Source organism: Rhopilema esculentum, chromosome 17, assembly GCF_057945365.1.
Source record: "Rhopilema esculentum isolate cy_ngs chromosome 17, ASM5794536v1, whole genome shotgun sequence".
NCBI classification, from domain to species: Eukaryota; Metazoa; Cnidaria; class Scyphozoa; order Rhizostomeae; family Rhizostomatidae; genus Rhopilema; species Rhopilema esculentum.
In genome coordinates this window covers 5,229,119-5,248,366 of record NC_142831.1, presented here as the reverse complement: position 1 = coordinate 5,248,366, position 19,248 = coordinate 5,229,119, and the positions used below count along the sequence as shown (strand labels likewise).

At 39.0% G+C, this 19,248-nt stretch overlaps 1 protein-coding gene across 4 annotated transcripts in view; it reads right to left on the bottom strand.

The window, feature by feature from the left end:
- Positions 1-19,248, bottom strand: part of LOC135690240 (uncharacterized) — a 32,975-nt gene that overhangs the window by 2,795 nt on the left and 10,932 nt on the right. Inside the window, exons 1-6 of one of the 4 annotated variants that reach the window (XM_065207847.2) lie at positions 16,924-18,430; positions 12,628-12,779; positions 11,365-11,513; positions 7,354-7,613; positions 5,166-5,373; positions 73-1,954 (exon numbers count right to left, since the gene is read on the bottom strand). In XM_065207847.2, coding sequence (XP_065063919.2) covers positions 73-1,954; positions 5,166-5,373; positions 7,354-7,613; positions 11,365-11,513; positions 12,628-12,779; positions 16,924-17,005 — 2,733 coding nt within the window. In that variant the 5' untranslated portion in view covers positions 17,006-18,430. Of the gene's footprint in view, positions 1-72; positions 1,955-5,165; positions 5,374-7,353; positions 7,614-11,364; positions 11,514-12,627; positions 12,780-14,420; positions 15,169-16,923; positions 18,431-19,248 lie in introns of those variants that run through there. The other 3 variants (XM_065207998.2, XM_065207924.2, XM_065207780.2) reach the window with 3 other exon arrangements.

Below are 19,248 nucleotides of genomic sequence, written 5' to 3'. Positions count from 1 at the left end.
GAATTATGTAACAGCAGCTGTTTTAAAAAATCATGGATTCCATGAAGCTAAAAAGGATTTAGGCAAACATACCCTGTGATGTCTTTGTGATTCGGGCGACCTTGGTGGTGTTAGTGTCACAACTGGACGCTTTACTCGGCCAAATTGAGGTGAACCACCCTTGAACGCATCACTTCCCATTTGCCGGTCTACTTCCCACGGATAGCCTTCCGACCGCCTCTCAATGACAAGACGCCTAGAGCTTCCATGAAGGTTTGCCCCCGTCAACCTACTTTGTTCTAGAGAGGATTTTTTGAAAGCAGCCGACAATGAATCCGGTTTCGGGGGTATTGGAGGTGGTGACACATTCTCTGAATTCTCCTCGTGACCTGAACATGGTAAAGGCGTCGAGTTTGGGGATCGTGGTTGCACCTTCGGGGGTGTATTTGTGTAAGGCCGAGTTATGCTGCCAGAATCGGTGGCAAGATTAGTTCTAGGAAAAGATAACTGCTCCCTCGGTGAAATAATTGCCTGCGATTGGTTGCGGTCGGGAAGGGGTGGGGGCGATGAACGGCTCCTTGATCTACATCTTTGAACCTTACCTTCAGTACTCCTGGGTGGTCGTGCCGGAGCATTGCTATTGAATGCTGATGATAGAGGGGGCAATGCCCCGGTTCTTTCCGTGTCATTTTCATTAGAGTCAACGATGTTGGAATTATGGAATTCTGGAGGCAAGGGACTCATGCTCAACATCGCGCGGGAATTTTCAATCCCTCCAGCACATTCAACCTCTTTGATGACCCTGCTTTTCGGGAAACTTGGCACTTTCCATGTGCATGCTGAACAATTGAAGAGGCACATATCGCGTTCGAGGTCATACGGGGATTTCATCGACAATGTTGGTTTTAAACCTTTATGTCTACTGATAGAAAGATCGGTAAGCGACGATACAGCATTAGATTGCGTAAGGCCTAAAATTGTTTTGCTTCTTTGTTTTCCTATCTGTACTTGCGTTGGCAATTGACATTCATTCGCTAACAATTCAGACAAACTTCTTGGTCGTTCGTGCACTCCATTTTCGTTTATAGAATTATTCGGCGAGAGATGTTGCTCTCCATCCGTAGCATCGGTAAAACTAACCTCGTTTATTTTTTCGAGACGAAGCTTCCACTGCGTGCTCAACGCACTGCCTTGCAAGTCCTCCTCGGATGTAGCTGACGTGATAAATTCCCTCGAGCCTACCGCGGGCGCACTCGCTCTTCGCGCCTCGTTAATTTCTGTTGGCTTTCCCTGTATGCCACCAGTGCTGTTGCTTTTAACAAAATTGTTCCGTTTTTGTGGTTCTGTGAGGTCGGCTACAACTTGCGCTAGAAGGGTCGACGCCTCATCTGAACTAAGCGGCGTATCTCCCTCTTCGTCGTGTATGATATCAACATAAGAGTACCTGTTCGTTTCTTCCTCGAACTCGTTCGAAGAATTTTCGTTATCACTTCGCGAATCGATCATAGTTTTTCCAAATGTTGACGATGTTTTCCAACTTTCCGCTTTTGATGTTGCCACAGTTGTTGTCACGGTGTCTTCAAGTGATTCTTCGAAAAAAAATATATCTTTACTAACTCTGTCAACGTCACAAACCGAAGCGTTTACCTCAGGTGTCGCAGAAATTGGATGTAATGTTTTACCCACTGCTTTCCCCATGTTGGGTAAACTGATTTCAGGACTAGCCTCACGGCCTACGTCGACTTGGTTTATGACGCGTTTACTGACTATGCGGCGCGGCCGAACTGACACGGTAACGCTACACTTTTCCTCCGACTGACTGCGACGAACAGCAGGGTGAACTGCTTCGGCATCGGAGTCCGAAGAATTTCCGCTCGAAATACTCTCGGTTGAAGTCGCTCCTCGGATGTCTCGAATGATTGACTCGGCGTAGCGTGTTTTCAAACATAATCTTCCTATCCCAAAATGGCAACGCCTTGAAGAAACAAGTGACTAAAAGTTATCAATTACAGCGCGCTACTGTTGATAACATTAAACCATAAAGAAGATTGATGAAAGCAATGCAGTAGATTCCGCCTTAGATAGATAAAGCTCGCCCGGAAACACCCACGATCCACCCATGCTAAACCCATTAACTCATACTGCCATTTCACTGTAAATTTCGCTGTCTGTCTGCAAAAAGGTCCTGTTCCACTAAGACTGTTGTACAAATATAGATATACGAATCTCCCGTACAAAGACAGAGATTTCCACAAAGCGCTGTTTAAAAGAAAAGCTCATTTTTTATGCAAACTCAATCTGACAGCAAATGCTGTAGTTTCGCTTCCTTATTAGTTTGAAGAAAGTAGAGACAGGGGCGGATCTAGAAATTATTCTGAGGGGTGCTAAAACGTAAGGCTTGGTAACCAAGGGTGTTGCTATGCACAAACTCCGTACCCCCTGCTAATAAGCCATAATGAAATGAAAGTCTTCCATAAACTAAAAAGCCTGGATGCCGTGATTGATATAGTAATTTTTTGCTACACTTTGATCAGAACTATGAACTTTGGCTTCAGCTTTTATGCCAAACGCAATTTGCAGCTCTCCCCCTCATATTCACTTAGGGTACAAAAGTATAGAAACTGTAGCCAAATATGATATCATTGCCCGCAGTGGCAAAAGGCCCGAGCCCACAAATTTCCAAAGCAAAGTTTAATTTTTGACTCTTTGCAGCCATTCATTAGAACTTGATCATGGCTGGTGGAATGAAGCCCTTGAACTTGAAGTGCAGTGCACGTGATTAGAGACAACAGAACAATAGAAAAAAGTCGGACAAAAGTTGAACACAGGGATTCGAACACAGCATGCATGGCATGCATCGACATATGATACCAAACCAAACAAATGAGGCCCTGAACGTTTCGCCTGGGCCTGCCGTTTTGAGTATTTTTATGAATTTGAAATCTTTAGAGAAAAAAGTATTCGTAGGAATATAAGTAGGAATAAGAAGAAAACCCCTTTTGGTCAAGAATAGTATGGGCAAGTTTTTGAAATGTTTTGTATGTAGTTCTTGAATGATTAACAAAAGAATACCTCATGGTCTATGAATAAGACGTGAAACACGGAGTTGAAACTTGAATCCGTTCTGTTATATAAACCAAAGCGTTTACAAGTTCTGCCGTTACAGCATCGAGCACCAGGTAAAGATCGTCAAAAGACCTACGGAAATTGCAAATTTGCACTTTACCTAAGCAATCGTCGCGTGCTGTATCATAATTCAACTCCCCCTGGTCAACCTCAACTCCCCCTGTTCAAGCTCAACTCCCCCTGGTCATAAAACCACTATACATTTGACTGTAGATTGAAGCGAAGAAACTCCCCCTGGTTTGGTCGGTATTCTTTGATGTTTTGGATTTTGAAATCCATGGGTTCTCGCGCCAAAGTTTAGAACCCCTCGACCTGGCACCGTGATTGGCTAGATTCACTTCCACGGGTGCAGAAAATCGTATAATTTACAGGCCACGGGTGCCTCAAGTGGCTGGTTATAAGAGGAGACAATGCTTTCCGAGTCTGTAGAATGCTATACAGTACAACCAGGGGGAGTTTGATAACACTTCAATGCATGGACTGAAATAACAATGTTGAACAGTTGTGAGACGGGGCATTGAAGCGGATATAACAATTTCAGGAGATGTGCATACTTCTCGGTAAAAGAGATAATAAATGGTTTAAATAATTATAAACAAAATTGCGATAGAATAAGCTTTAATCCCCAAAAAGTTTTTCCTCAAATCTGAGGGGTGCTCGAGCCCCCTTCGCACCCCTCTGGATCCGCCCCTGAGAGACATCTTTATTTGTTTGAAACACAGACTGCATACATCAAGGCAATCTTAAAGATGTGAGGGTCTGTGCATATGTGACAATTTCATCTAAACTAAACTAAACTAAACTTGCCAAGACTAAACTTGGCCTGGATTGGTCACAACCTAGGCCTTCCGATATGAAAAAAATACATTTTCACGTGAATATGCGGCTGGGTAAGCTCAAGGCAATTGCATTGTTGAATAACATGAAAAAATACATTTAGCATTAACATTTCTATAAAATGGATCCCATAATTCCGCAAGTATCTTCAAATAGTACCAATTATATTCCCATATTTCAAAAACTAATACAATATACTCTCGTTAAGTGGGACCCCGGACAAGTAGGACGCCCGCTAAGAAGTACACTTTTGCTCGGTCACTTGAACTTGCTTACCCTTTTCAAGCATTCGTATAAGTAAGACGCCCGCTAAGTAGTACACTTTTGCTCGGTCACTTGAACTTGCTTACCCTTTTCAAGCATTCGTATAAGTAAGACGCCCGCTAAGTAGTACACTTTTGCTCGGTCCCTTGAACTTGCTTACCCTTTTCAAGCATTCGTATAAGTAAGACGCCCGCTAAGTAGTACACTTTTGCTCGGTCCCTTGAACTTGCTTACCCTTTTCAAGCATTCGTCTAAGTAGGATGCCTGCTAAGAAGTACACTTTTGCTCGGTCACTTGAATGTCCCACTTAACGAGAGTATACTGTACTGACAGCTATTATTCCAAAAAATTGAAAGACACAAAAACAACTGACCAAAGAAGCTCCCTTAACAGGATTTCCGTTTGATGCTTAAAATACTTCATTTCATTGCGGTTGGGTTTTAAGAAAAATTATTACCGGCAGTCTCAAAATAATGAAAAGAGAAGAGTAATTTTGTTAAAGTATATAAAAAGCATGAAAGTTGGCAGATGACCTGATGACCAGAATCAGACTTATGAAGACAGAAATAATAACGACATGATTGTAAACAAATTTCAATACAGAGAACACACTGTTTCTGCGCCGTCATAAATTACAGACAACACGAGATCGTCTATATTCTTCGACTCCCAGTCGCTATCAAGTAAGTCATACTTCCACCAAAGATTGTTTTATAAGTGGTCTAGAGAAAATTCTTAACTTTAGCCAGTGGCGGACACCTATGGGGGGCAAGGTGGACCAGGGGGCAGTTTCCCGCCAATATTTTGGAAGATAATAATCTTTTGTTCTAAAACAATGTGAAAATGTGACGTCATCTTGTCAAAGCAATAGGCTTGCCCCCCCCCCGAATATTTGACCAAGTGTCTGACCCTGACTCAGGCCATGTGTAAAAAACAAAAAAGGACGACAGAGCACTTACCTCCCTGTTTCCAAAACCACTATTTGATGTTCTGGTTGACTTTTAAAGCCACGAAGATGAGTGAGCGGCCAACTCAATACGTATTCCTTCCCATCGATTTGCTTCAGAAAAATTCGAGTCTTTGACACACGTAAAAGGTAACCTCCATGGAGATTATTGTCTTCAGCAAGCGCTGTTTTCTGTATTACAACTTGGTAGCCTTTGTTTTCTATCAAGAAAGTACAGAGAGGTTAACTTTGAAGAGAAAGGCATTACTCTTTAGAGTCGGAAATAAATGGGAATGATAGGTTAGCCCTAAATGAAAAGGGATCACTTTCTAGTGATTTCGGGAAAAATCCGGAAAGCTGGGATAAGGGAGGGGGAGAGCTCTTTTTGACAAGTCCAGAATTCAATATATGTTTAATCAAAGGAAGTCCTTGTTTATGAAGAGCAAATTAAATTAAAATTATTGTAAAACAAGGACCTTTCGAATTTCTAACCGAACATTCTCGTCAGTGATAAAGGAGTTATAAAATAAGAAGCAGGGGGATCTTCAAAAATTTCGAAAACACGGGGATCCTGTTTGTTCCTGATCACAGACAGGAGCTATTCTTTAGAGCCTAAATTCACTGGTAGAATTTGATGGTGGAATATATCTGACAGCTTGCAACTGACAGGACCTTTTATTTTGTTTGTGAGTTCTGTTGAGATAAGTGAGTGTTTAGAGATGGTAAAAGTGGTTAAGGATTTGTTGCAATGTATTCTTGATATAAAACTAGGTAGAAGCAAAGTCATGATTGTAGGCGGGCAGCCAGACACTGCTTTAACGACACTAGGACACCTGGCGTGGGCGATAAAACTGACACATATGTGAGTAATTCAAGATTAACCAGGCATCAGTAACAGAGTTCAGGAAAGGGCTGATCCTTCTATGGCCAGAAATTCAAAACGCCTCTCTAAAGATAAATAAACAAAGGTATGGCTTGACTGTGGTATATGAAGGGCACTTGTTTTGTAACCTTTGTCCAGTTGTGTATTTGGGACAGGATATGTTTCAGGACTTGGGACCTATCATTTGAAATATAACCCAAAAACACACAACAGGGGGTAACGCACACGATGCCTGGGTAGAGCTGCCTCTTTCTCTGTGCAGCATGTCAAAAAATACTATCTGCAAATGTTGGATATTTTGTAAAAAAATAACCCAGTAAGCCTGCTGGAGTAGTGTAGGCTACTCGTTCAATTAATTTTTAGGGAATTGCGAAACTTTACACCTTGTGAACATCGTTGTTGATTTGTCAGCAAAAGATTTCTCATTGAATACCTTTGGAAGATTAAAGGAACTTTACATCAGCTAAAGGAGGTAGCATTTAATAATTGCCAAGCTCAGGTCTGCAAAACATAGACGTGTTCCTTACAAGATAGGCTAAACTTATCGATTTAAGGGTTCAGATAATTAGCCGAACAATATTTCAGAAGCAAACTTGATCCCTTGGCCAGACAAATGCCAGGGAAGGCCTAATAAATTATTAATCAAGCGTGCATATACTTTGTTCCTGTAATCACAAAGAAGCGAAGAATACGGTGTCGCCAAGCATTTTTTCTCATGTCATACACCTAAAATGGTAGATCAGTTGATGTATAATCTTTCTGATTATTTCTGGATGCCAGGGGCGTAGCTAGGTGGGCTGTAGGGTGTGGACATCTTCCGATTCTTAATGTTTCGTCGGTGAAAATCAGCCTAGCAGTAGGTGAATGTTTTCAATTTCAAGTCAAGGAGAGATATTTGAGGCTAACTGTAGGAGGGAGATCTTGTCTATCACTCCGGAATCAAAGGCTTGGTGAAGAAGATCTTAGCTAGAGAGATCTTGTTGAGAATAAATGCAAGAAATACTGAAGCCATGCAGAAAGATCTTTGTGGAATGGAAAATTTTTGGTGGAGCTGCTGACTAGTTTTTCGGCTCAGTGGAGAACAAGTTCCAATATTTCACAATAACACACGTCAAGGTGTTTTTGACAGCATAAACGAATCTCTGGTCGCCTAGGGTCAGGGAACGCTCTCCTAATATGACATCTAGATACCTAGAAAGCTCATTTAGTATTCCGGCAAAATAAGATGCCTGTGTAGGGGACATTGCCACCTCCTTTGTGCAGAGCAACTCTTTGATATTTCCAATAGATGATTACAAATAGCTGAGAGCATAATTACCTAATGCAGATTTATCATTGTTTTCTTCTGGCTTTGCATCGCCGTAAAAACCAGCAACTGCGACTGCCCTTCCTTGCCGCGCTGACCCTGAAGGTCCACCCTCTGGACTTGTTCTTCCATGGGCAAATGCCGAGTCTGTGATTTCTTCTGTGTAGCGTGAAAACACCCCAATCCATTCAGCTCTGAGGATCTCGTTATCACAAGCGAAGAATAATGGCGATCGGCCTAAAACCACAACTTGGAATGCATATTGTTTTGACCTGCAAATGTTTAAAGCGATTTAAATATAGATTGTTAACAGGATGAGGCAAGCAGCCAAAAAGTACAAGAAAACCACAAATAAAACCCAGGGCTTTCAATGGGGGACGCGCGACACGCCCAAGGTTATCTTTGGGAGCGTAAACTCATTCTCTTACAAGATTATCGATATAAATGCCAAGAACTCCACTAGCTTCCGTGAAAAGTCCAATTGTCTTACTATGGCTCCAGAATATTTGGCTAAAACAGATTTTTCTGTTCGCGCACATGAGAATTACATGCAGTAGGTTTTCGCATTTGAAAGCAATTGTATGCGAGAAACTAAGATGAAAATTTCGTTTGAAAGAAACTTACGCGAGGTAAAAAGAACATGATTGACAGAACATGATTGACAGAACAAGATTGACAGAAAATATACGTCAAGTATCTTTTTCGAAATCCAGCAGCAAAAAGTTAGGCCCTTAAGGCAACAAAATGGTTTCTTAAAAAAACTTGTTTCCAAATTGTCAATTTTCAAACACAAAAGATATGAAGATGGAGACTACTACAACCACTCCAAGCCAACATCTGGTAACACGAAACCTGGTAAAAAGTAAACAGCTTTGGTAGATATTTGACTTGTTTAGATAATGAAGCACGTACCTTCCAGGTTAACCAAAAGCCCACCCCTAGAAACGAGGCCAAACACTAAACAGCCTCGCTGCCTTCCGCCGTCCTCTGGACAACAACAACTTCGTGAATGTTGGTATTCTATACGCATTGTTTAAGGGATAACCTTGTTTATCTTTCATTGCTTTTGTTTCATCGACTAATAAATTCAGTTAAAAGTTTTACGTCATACTTTCTACTTCTTTTAATTCTAAGAAACAATCTCTCCAGATGTCTTGCTTGAAAAAATCTGGTTTTTAAAGTTGATTGTGATATCAAGATGGTATCTGGTTTCTTTCAAAAAGATGCGCGGATCCGGATTAAAGAAAATAGAAAAAGGGGTGAAATAGGCTTACAATTGATTTAAATCTTTTGGAAAAAGACATAACTGTGACGTGGGTTAAGCCAGACAGTAAAATCTATTAAATCATTTAGAAAATAGACAAAAATAAACGTAGAGAGAAAAAAAGGTACTTCACGTATTCTAAAGGTCAGCTTAGAAATTTGAACTCGAAATTCGACAAATTCATCGCCGGCTGTTACTACGTTGGCTATAATAGGATTATGAATTCTTAGAGGCTACTAAAAGGAGAATTGCACTGTATAATGAACTTGAAAAAGAAGTCTCTTATTTTGAATCCCTTAATTTGTAAAATCTTTAAAGCCCCGTTTACACTACACCAACTAACCTGGTTTCTCCCAGGGTTTGTTTACACCACATTTCGTGAAAGCTAACCCAGGTTCGCCCCAGGTCGAGCCCACCTCCGAAGATGGGTTAGATTAACCCGGGGCAAACCCAGGTTAGTTGCGTTTACACTACAAAAATCTAACCTTGGCTAGTTCTAGCCCGGGGTGGACCCAGGTTAGTTGGTGTAGTGTAAACGGGGCTTAAGCCGACACGTTGATCGATACGTTAAGGATCAATGGCTCGTTTGTTCAAGGAATAATCCTTTTTTGCAATTTGAAGATAAGATTCCATCTTTGTATGATGTCGATTCATGTTTATGGAAGCGAATTTGTTTATATAATATAATCAAATTGTTTACCCCATACCTAGGAATAGCACTATTGGTCAAATTTAGATCGAGGGGGTCACAAACAAAAGCCTCCCCCAAGATATTGGTTTACATCCCCGCAGTCGGCAACCAAATTCTCTCGCCTTGACTGATAGCATCGGCACATGTGTTAACTTTTGGGCACCGATTCCCCAAACTTCTGAATGCAAAAACCCTTGGTGTATCCTTCTTTGGTAGTTATGAATAACGCCTCGCCGGCTATTGGGTATTACCCAACAACACCCCTGTTCATTGCTATACACGGCAAGAAAATTTCAGGACAACTAATTGACACGTTCCCCCAGTTTTCGGCAGGATCACTATTGCCTTCGTCAAAATTCGATGAGAAAATATTGGGGAAGGGGTAATGTTTAAGGAACATATTTTTGTGATGTAAGCCTATGATTTAGAAACTACCTTTACGTAACCAAAAGTTGGTCATTAGCATTCCAAAATTGGCGTTCCTTCTTGGTAACAGGGTGTTTTCCGACAGTAAAAGGGACAGGGCCTAAAACTTTTTGTTTTTTCCAACGCAACTAGGATGTTTTTCCAAGATCCTAGTTGCTGGCCGCCCCTGTGGATAACTGCCTTACTGGAAAAGGTTTCGAAAAACTTTCCTGAGCCTTTTGAAGTGAACAAAGCAAAAACGGGGCACTAGACCAGCAGGAAGAACATTTTGGAAATCTGACATGATAAAACATCTTAACAAAGTAAATCAGGATATACGAAAACGGTGACCAAGCAACCATTAACATCCGTCAAGTAAGATTATAGTTCTGCTATCAATTTTCGCAGAAATGAAGTTGATATATACGTCATTGAGTATTTTCCTTATTGACCTGCCTGTATAAAATGACACACATCCATTCATTCAAGTTTCTATAAAAAGAGCAATACAAAGAATTCATGCATAATGGTCATCTCGTTTCAAGGAGGGACCAATGACAATTTAAAACAGCCCAAAGTTCATTTCAACGAATACGTAAATTGTTCAACCTAGGCAGGTTTATTTGCATACAGAGGCGGATAATAAGCTGATCCGATTGGGGCAGTCTGTCGCAGGGCCGTCTGCTCAAAGATATTGCTTTGACATTAAAGAAGGGGTGCAGTTCAGATTTAGGCTTTCTCTAAACCCATCATTTTCTGTACAGCAAAGAGCAAATATCAAGCAAAAACAAAACTATATACGAGGGACAGCCGGTTTTTTTAGAAAAAGCCCAAGCATTCTTTGCTCGGGACGATTTGAAAGTTGTTTAGATTTTTAGTCTCTTCTGATGTTTCGTTAAATAAAATTCTTTTTTTGGGTGTGATAATTAAAATTTCTAGGTATCTTTAGGACAAATCACAACAGCTTTTTCCCACCTTATTTCGTGTTTTTGTTATTCAGCCCATACACCCCTTATAGCCCAAAAGACACAGGGAGGGAGAATACAGCCCCCCCACCTCAAGCGTTCCTGATACAGACATAACCATAGAAATTGCAAACAAGTCCATTTAAAAGAAATAACAAAATACGCCACTTGAAGGGTGTAGGTAGGAATTTAAAAACGAGGTGCAGAGAGCTGATAAAAAAGGGCACAAGTTACGCTTAAGGGCTGGAACATCTGCCCTGGAGGGAGGAGAGGCAAAATTTTGGAAGCTCTTGCAAGCTTGAGACTATTTTTGGTGGGAAGTATGGGTAAAAAGGGGAGTCAGTAGAGTCAGCCCCTACCCTACCTAATTTGTGGCTTACATTGCAAAATTTTAAAATCGCATGAAAAAGAGGGAATTCACCAGATAGTACTTAAGTACTGTAGGTCTGACACATATTAAACTTCCTTAGTGTATCAAACATCACATTATGATAAACTCTAAACTGAAATTCTACAATGTAAATTAAGAGAGCGTTAAATGCCCTATTTATTTTGAGCTTACAACATTTGAATGAAGGCGACAAAGCAAAGGTTGAAGTTATCAATCTCATTCCGCCCATACTGACTGAATAACCCTCACATGACCATCCATTAAGTTTAAAAATAGGCTCATGATGCAGATTGAAGTATTGAATTACCTTGCTGTGTTTACTGGTCCAACGTGTTTTACGGTGTCCAAGAAAAGCGTCTGTTTGGCAACGCGCAAAGATGCATCTCGGTATTCATCTAACAGTAGGCCAGAATACGATGAACATTTCTTTAAAACGAAATAACCACTCTGCCAAGACTGAAAAGAGAAATGAATTCACAACATAAAGCTGGAAGAATTGATCATGAGCCACACAGTAGTTGAAGTGGTTTGGGAATAGGTTCTGGCTTTCTATTAAAAAAGAATTGCCTTCATGGTATCACTCGCTGCTTGTTCTTTAATTTTACAAAGTTTCGAATTTAACGAAAGTTGATCTGCAGCACCATTGAAATTGCTATACTTGGGGATACTTAAGAATTTGGCTTAAAAATTCTTTCTTGGCTAAACCACATCTTCAAATTATTTTTTTTGGGTTTATGATGGAATATTTCTTTGATGTCAGCTTCTAGCAGTCACAGAAGAAACGAAATTTATACATAGGGAAATTTAGTCACTTTTTAGTTATGAAATCAAACTGCTTAATTGATTACATAACTGGGTTTATTTTACTTTATTCCAAAAAATTACTTTTCTTTGTTAAAATTTCTAATCCAACTTGAGCAAGAGTGCCATTGGACCAAAACTTCTCTATTCCTCATTTAAACACTTTAAATATACTTGCCACCCTGTACACCTTTAAGGGTACGAAAACCTTTTCCTTGCAATTCCTTGCAGTTTTAAACAGCTCTAGACTCAATCCAAAAGCAAAAAGTCTTCATTGGTTACAAAGACTGACATATAAACTTTTGTCTTGGGAGGGGGGGAACCCTGATAAATTTAGTGTAACAAAAGCCATTGTTTACAATATAAAAGCATTTTACTTGTGCTACTAAATTTTTTGGGGTGCCAAGGCCCCTGCCCCCTGGCTTTTGAAATGGCAATGAGCTTTCAAGAGGCCAAGAAGCACAAACTTTCAAGAACTAATTTCAAATAGAAACAGAATTCAGACAGCTATAATAAAGAAATTTTGTATAGCAGAACCATATTGGTGTGACAGTTACTTGGGGCTGCCCCAGCCTCCATATTTGTTAATTAACACAAACAGGAAGCATATAGCCTAGTATAGCATAGCAATTTATTGATTCTCAAGTGAATTGAGAAAGCTATAAAACTTCTCAAGAGTTACTCAAACATTCAAGTAACGATAGTATACATTTCCTAATAACATTTAAGTCTTTAAAAAAATTTATGTTGGTTTGAAAAGATAGCATACCTTGCGCAGTAACATTGATGATGACCTCTCCCTTTTCTTGTATAAAAATCCTTGTTTCAGTACCATCTCTGGACCTGGTGTCATCCTGCCGTGACAGAAAGAATCTTCCCCAGTAAACCAGACATCAGACAATCCAGTGTTATCCCTAGGACCTTGAAAGAGCATTGCTTTATTAAACCTTTATAAAAACTGTTAAAATGTCATTAAAGACCCGAATTGACCTTTGTCAAGCATTTCTGTGTTTGGAAAGAAATCAAATTTGGATGGGCTCTAGGCAAGTTTATTCAAATTGTCCTCTCAAAGTATACATCTTGGATTTCTTGCATCATCAAACACATTTTTGCAATAACTGAAACATTCCTATGGAATTAAAGGTATCATTTCATACATAAATTTCAATTACAAAGGAGGTTTCAGGGCACCTGTGAAATATTGCAAAGTAGTGTTATTTTCAATTTGGCATGTTAGAGAATTTTTCATCAACAGTAAAAAGTAAATCTGCTGATTCATTCAATACCTATCATTCTTGAGCATTTTTTAACTAGATGAAAATATATGGCATGATATCCTAACATTTCAAACAACAGTTTTTGATACCAGGAGCATAGCTTGAAAAGCTTCAGAAGAATCTTTATATTGGCTGCAAGCAGTTTCTTGTAAGTATCTGGGTTTTCTGGTCAAGAAAAATCTTACACAGAGGTGGTATATTAAAAAACGGACATACAAAAGTTAATATTGACTCCTATCACACATAAACTCTCTATTTTCTAAGAATCAGTAAATTTAAGTTCAGGCTGACTGTTCTTAATTCTTTCAAAAATCTAATATGTTTAAGCAGTGCAATTGCTAGCTTTTTGGCTCCAGGGGGAAATGTTCAGGCCTCATTTGCCAACAAAGTGAGTGAGACAACCTTCATTTGCCTACAAGCTTGAAAATTCACCAAAAAAGCACCCACACATGGCTAAAAATCCTTGTTTTGAGACGAAATGTTGCTTAAAATTACATTTTACAGTAGCTCAGCCTCAGTTTTTTTGGCTTGTGTTCTTATAAAATTGTTCTTATAAAAAAGAGCGTAAATAAGTACGAAACTAGCTTGTAGTATATTTTAAAAAAATAACGTTTAGTACAATGTCAATAAATTTCCTATATTTTATGAACTATATCAATTCTTAACTTTTATGATTGCGAATCATGTTTTCAGTGGAAAAGGGGACGCCCAATGTGGTCGCCACACATAAATAATAATATTCACAGACTTTATGTGAGCATAGAAAATTGTGGTTATATGTAACGGGCAGATAAAGAATAGGCACATTCTAGCCGAGTAAAGCTTATGCGATTGCGATTCGTAGGAAATAAAGTTTGAGTCCTTTGTATAACATTTTGAGTCAGAAAAAAGGTACTCAAATGTTTACAAAGTCGTTAGTTTTGTCAACGAAGGCCTGCGAGAGATATTGGTAAAGTGATTAAACTTATTAAAATTTGATTTGAGAAAACTTCACCTATCAACACAAAGTTTTGTCACCTCTTTCTATAACTTAAATTTCCAAACTACACTTTTCAGCTCATCCTGAAATTTATTAATGACACGCGCTAAAGATTTGATCTACTGAATAGGCATAGTTATTTGTAAACAAATTCAAATATAAAGAGGCCTTTGGCAATGTGTTGACAAAGCTAAGAAGAAGTCAATATGCACGATATGATAATTAACTTTGTGGAATATTCTACACTTAGAAATAAAGCTGTGAAATTTTAAAAACTTTATAATACTTCTATATTAACCTCAATACCTGAAACTTTGTTAATTCTCCAAAACTTAGTCCAAATGAGTGTTTATATGTCCTTTGCAACACAGCACGCTGACTGTTGCAATCACACACCTGGTATGCTCCTTGTGTGGCTAAAGTTGCAGCACGAATAAAAAATCCTTTTGAGCTGAAGCAAACTTTGATCTGATTACCAAATGTTAAAAGCTGGTAACTAAGCGCAAACCCACGTTTGGGTTCTTCAATGAAATAATAGACAGGATGTCGAATTTCGTAGTGTGATTAAGTTAAGTGACTAAAGTCATGGCTGTCAAGGCGCTACTTACTTGTTCCGCTTCCTGTTTCTAATAAAACTTTTAACTAAAACGAGGCTTGTTTAGAGGGGTTACACACTTTTTATTTATTATTTAAGAATAATTTAAGAAAGCTATAATGTGTCTCGGTTACACATTGTGTCACTTAAGAATAATCTTAGGTTCAAAATAAAAAGATTAAGAATGTTGAGGCTCAGCAAAATTTTTTATTCTTATAAAAAAGTGTTTAGCTTAGGGAGCGACAATAGCAAGGCAAGTGGCAAATGAGTGTTTAAGAAGTGCAAAGCTGGAAATATTTCAAAATCTTGACAACGTCTCCCCATCTCCGAGAATATTTCGCGGATAGTCGAAGGTTTGAGCCTATTTTCTAAACAAACCCAAAGATTCCCTTTACATGGAGGATAGGCCTAGCCGTAAGACACTGGAAAAGATGTCCCTTGAAACATGCCATTTAGATTTATTTTTACCAACAGGGAACGCCCATTGTATCAAAGAACGCCACGCCCAATATTTGGCTACGCAAAGAAGATTCAGAGCATTGAGCCACAAAGTTTAATTTGCTAAAATATTGCCGTCTCTCCGAAGGACCACAGAGCACATGACGGACTGAGGGGGCTAAAACGTTTTCTTTGGGGGGGGGCTAAACACGCTAATAATCAAAAGCAAGGCGACACTTTGTATGGTCTTAAGTACCCTTTTACTGGGGGGCGGGGCTATTAGCCCCCTCAGTCTCTCACTTCCGTGGTCCCTGATTTCTCCTAATATTTTCTAGTCGGTTTTAGACGAATTACAAAATAAATCTGCCGAGATTTGGGGGGAGATGTGTTCCCGAGCTCCTTGTGCAGGGCAGGGACGAAATCGATCGAATCCTCTGCATTTGTTCCTCTTATTACTTGATCTATGACATTTGTTTCTATACCCCCCTGAAACCAAGAACATAAGCCAGGTAGGTAAGATTCTTTAAATACTTATTGAATTTGATGAATTCTATCGAGTATTTTAAGTCTGTTGTGCATTTTTGAATAACTGATTGACAATGACTTATGCTGTTCGAATTTCGCATAATCTCTTCCCTGTCCTGGGAAATAAATTGGCTTTCCAGTTTTCGTTCAACAAAGGAGTTTCAGATAGAGACTGGGAATGCGGGAAAATGTGGAGTTGTGTGTTACGACACAGGCTTCCCTTACGGACAATATCACGTGACAATTGCATTATTGTGCTGTGATTGCATCAGCGTCTGTAAATATGTTGTTTTGCATAGCGTAATTCAATTATTTAAAGATTCTGCTAAGGGTATATTAAGGGTTGTTTCATAAGTTGATTTTAGTCTTGTCGAAACTTTTGTCGTACTGCTGGAAGCTTTGTTGCTAGTGGGGCAGTTACTGTTGTAAAATGTCTTTCTTCTTCTCGCATCTCAGGGCAAAGCAGATACAATAGTGTGATATAAATAAATGTTAAAGTAATGGGAGTTTCTTCGTTGTTTCTGCCTTGAGATACGAGAAAAAGATGTTAACCACAAATTTTGTAAGAGGTTGTGGCATAAAAGGGCTGCAGCCATTATAGTACGTCTAGCTTCAATGCCAGAAGGTTCAATGATGCAAAGATTCTATATGCTTTAAAAAATCTCCTTCCCATCAGTACCAAGAGAGCTTTCATGTTTTTTTACTTCCTGTTTTTCTTGTAACCTGTTAACTTTTTACAGTTTCAGAACCTTCAAGGCTTTTTCCGCTGTGGATTCAAAGCGGAAATTTGGGCTTAGGTGTTTTTTGTTTTCCGAATAAAGAATTCCGCGTCGAGACGCTGTATTTCCAGCCAACAAAATTGATTTTCAGACTTAGTAGGCAGGCAACTGGAGAAACAGGTACTGGAATGGTAGTAATGGCAGTAGAGGAAACCTTTGGTTGGCTATTTTCACCAAAATAGGTCACAGGCCTGAGTCACAGGTAAACAATCGATTCGTTGATAAAGCCTGCGCACAATAACACTTGCTGATTATGTCAACTTGAGATGAATTTGTCATTCAAGCTTTTTCTATTGAGTTGCTTTGTGCATGCATAAACTATATGTTTGCTTCATACAGTTAACCGTTCTTCTAGCCCATAAACTACCGTCGTGTTTCGATAAAGGCTACTTCTATCTAACCAAAGTGAACAAGCCATTACCAAAATCTCGTTAGAAAAGTATCGGTATTGAGAGTTTGCAAAGATACTCACCTCTGATCCAAATAGTTGCCGGTGCACTAAAATACCGTCCAATTTTTGGATGCTGATTCTCTTTCGCCTGGTCTTGCCTCATGACGAAACTTCGATTTTACTGCTTAGAGAGAGGACGGTCAGAAACACATCTCATTCTGCATAGGTGCTTATGAAAGTAATTGGTCTGCCAGGGGGTCAGCATGAACTCGAAAGCAGTTTCGACTGTCTGATATTTATTCAAAAACGGATGATTGACATATGAGCAATGTTGCTCATTGCATTTATTATATTACCTTATCGAGACCATAGAGAGACACGATAGGCTCCTTCTTTTTATCGGTGGGCAAAAAGAATTGCATCTTTGCCAGTTTTTGCAAATTTCATGTAAATACTCACTTACAATGACAAAGATATGCCTGCAGTTCTCCACAAATATCAGAAAAACACATTCTTAATGAATCATTTTGCTACAAAACGTACCTTCACAGACAAAACCGATACACCGGAAAAAGGCAACGTGCATCTGTCTTTGACTTTATCAAAGACTTTTTGTATTCATCTTTCCAGGCATCAGCCAAACCTCACCAACCTCTCTCTAGTGAAATCGTCCTGGATAGAATATAACGACTGAAAACCTGAAGTTTGAAAAACTTTGACAATATATTTGCCATTTAAATGGCATGTTCTGCACAGCGACTGCAAAATGAAATATTAATGGAAAATCTCGAGTGTTTTGTTCACTATTGAAGAATACTTTAGGAGGGATTATGGCTCTTTCTATCAGAATTTTTGATATTTCAGTGGATAACTGACTTCAAAATGCAGATCAGCCATGATGCACGAAGAAAAATGCTCAATTTAAAAGGAAACCTTTCAAGTGCTAAAAATATCGTTGCTTGAATTCCTACATAGTCTGTTTCTGAGCAAGCATCCAGGCATAAACAACAAACAGCCCTGCTTGACTTGAATTTACTTCAATCGAGAAAAAAAACATTGTTGAGTTTACGTGCTTCGGTTAACTGAAATTATAATGTCTGAGCCTTTAATTTCTTTTTTAAATGGCTTGCCCGGTGCTTATGATGAACGTTGCAACACATCTTGTTTCTGACTGACTCGATGTCCCAATGTTCCTTGATTTATTTTGTGAGTTTTCTTTAAGAAAACTGATGGATTATGTCTTAAAGCTTGTTATAGAAATAGCTTCCAAGGCCCAAATATGAGATAGTATCATCTTGAGTAGTAAAGGGCCTTAATTAGATATACTTGTGGTAACCTTTCGGGAGAAGAATGCTGTCAAACCTGGGAAAGATAGTTGAGAGTTGAGACTTTTTTAAAAAAAAGTTTATTATAGTAGTTATTATAATTATTTTCATTATTGTTATCACTGTATGACGTCTTAAGCAATTTCCCAAACAGACGTGTTTATCTCTTGCTCACGAAGTCTATATTAATGTTATCTCTTTCCTTTCAAAAATAATTCCCCACCTTAATTCAATGCCGAATGCAAGTCCCTAAAGCACAAATGATAGAATTACAAATCCAACATTAATTCGGAGGGAAAGGGGTGACTCGACTTGGGCAACGTAAAGTAGAAAATTGCAAAGATTGCATTTTGTCATTATCATTTTGTCCCGGATTGAAGGATTTTATAATGAATTCTACCCTGGGTACCAGACTCACTATATAAAATAAGAGTGAGTGAATCTCTATTTTATTTTATACATAGTGAGTCTGGTACCCAGGGTAAATGAATTCAAATCAAGCTCAAAGCTATTGATAATTTATTTCTCTGAATATCTGTCTTTATTATGGATGTATATTCTCTAAAGTTTGTGTTATTGAGTTGAGTACAAAGTAGTGAATTATCGAACGCTCGAATTCATTTAAGGGCGAAAGTTCAACTTTTAGCGAAAATTTCAACAAGGGCCAACAAGAATGGAGAGCAGGTTTAAATTTGAGAGTGTACAGATGTTTTGATATGCCTAGCTAAATGCAGGTGGTTGGGGGCAGCAACCCCACTCCCCCTTCCCACTTTTGATAGACCTCAACTTTTATCAACGCTCCGCTGCGCCTTCAAGTTCCACTTATAGAAGCTTTCTAGCATACGGACTCAATACAAAGACCAATTCATCTTTTCAATTTATACAGCTTGATCAATGTTGCAGGCAGTATGCAAAACTAATGTATGCAGTGTGGCTCGAAGCGAAGAAGAATGAGTGAAACAAACAAGACAAGTTACACTTATCTCAATTTGGATTTTGATAAAACTGTACATCACCTCTCTATTTACCCCCCTGTACGTCACCTCTCTATTTACCTACCAATATATGCATAGAAATTCCA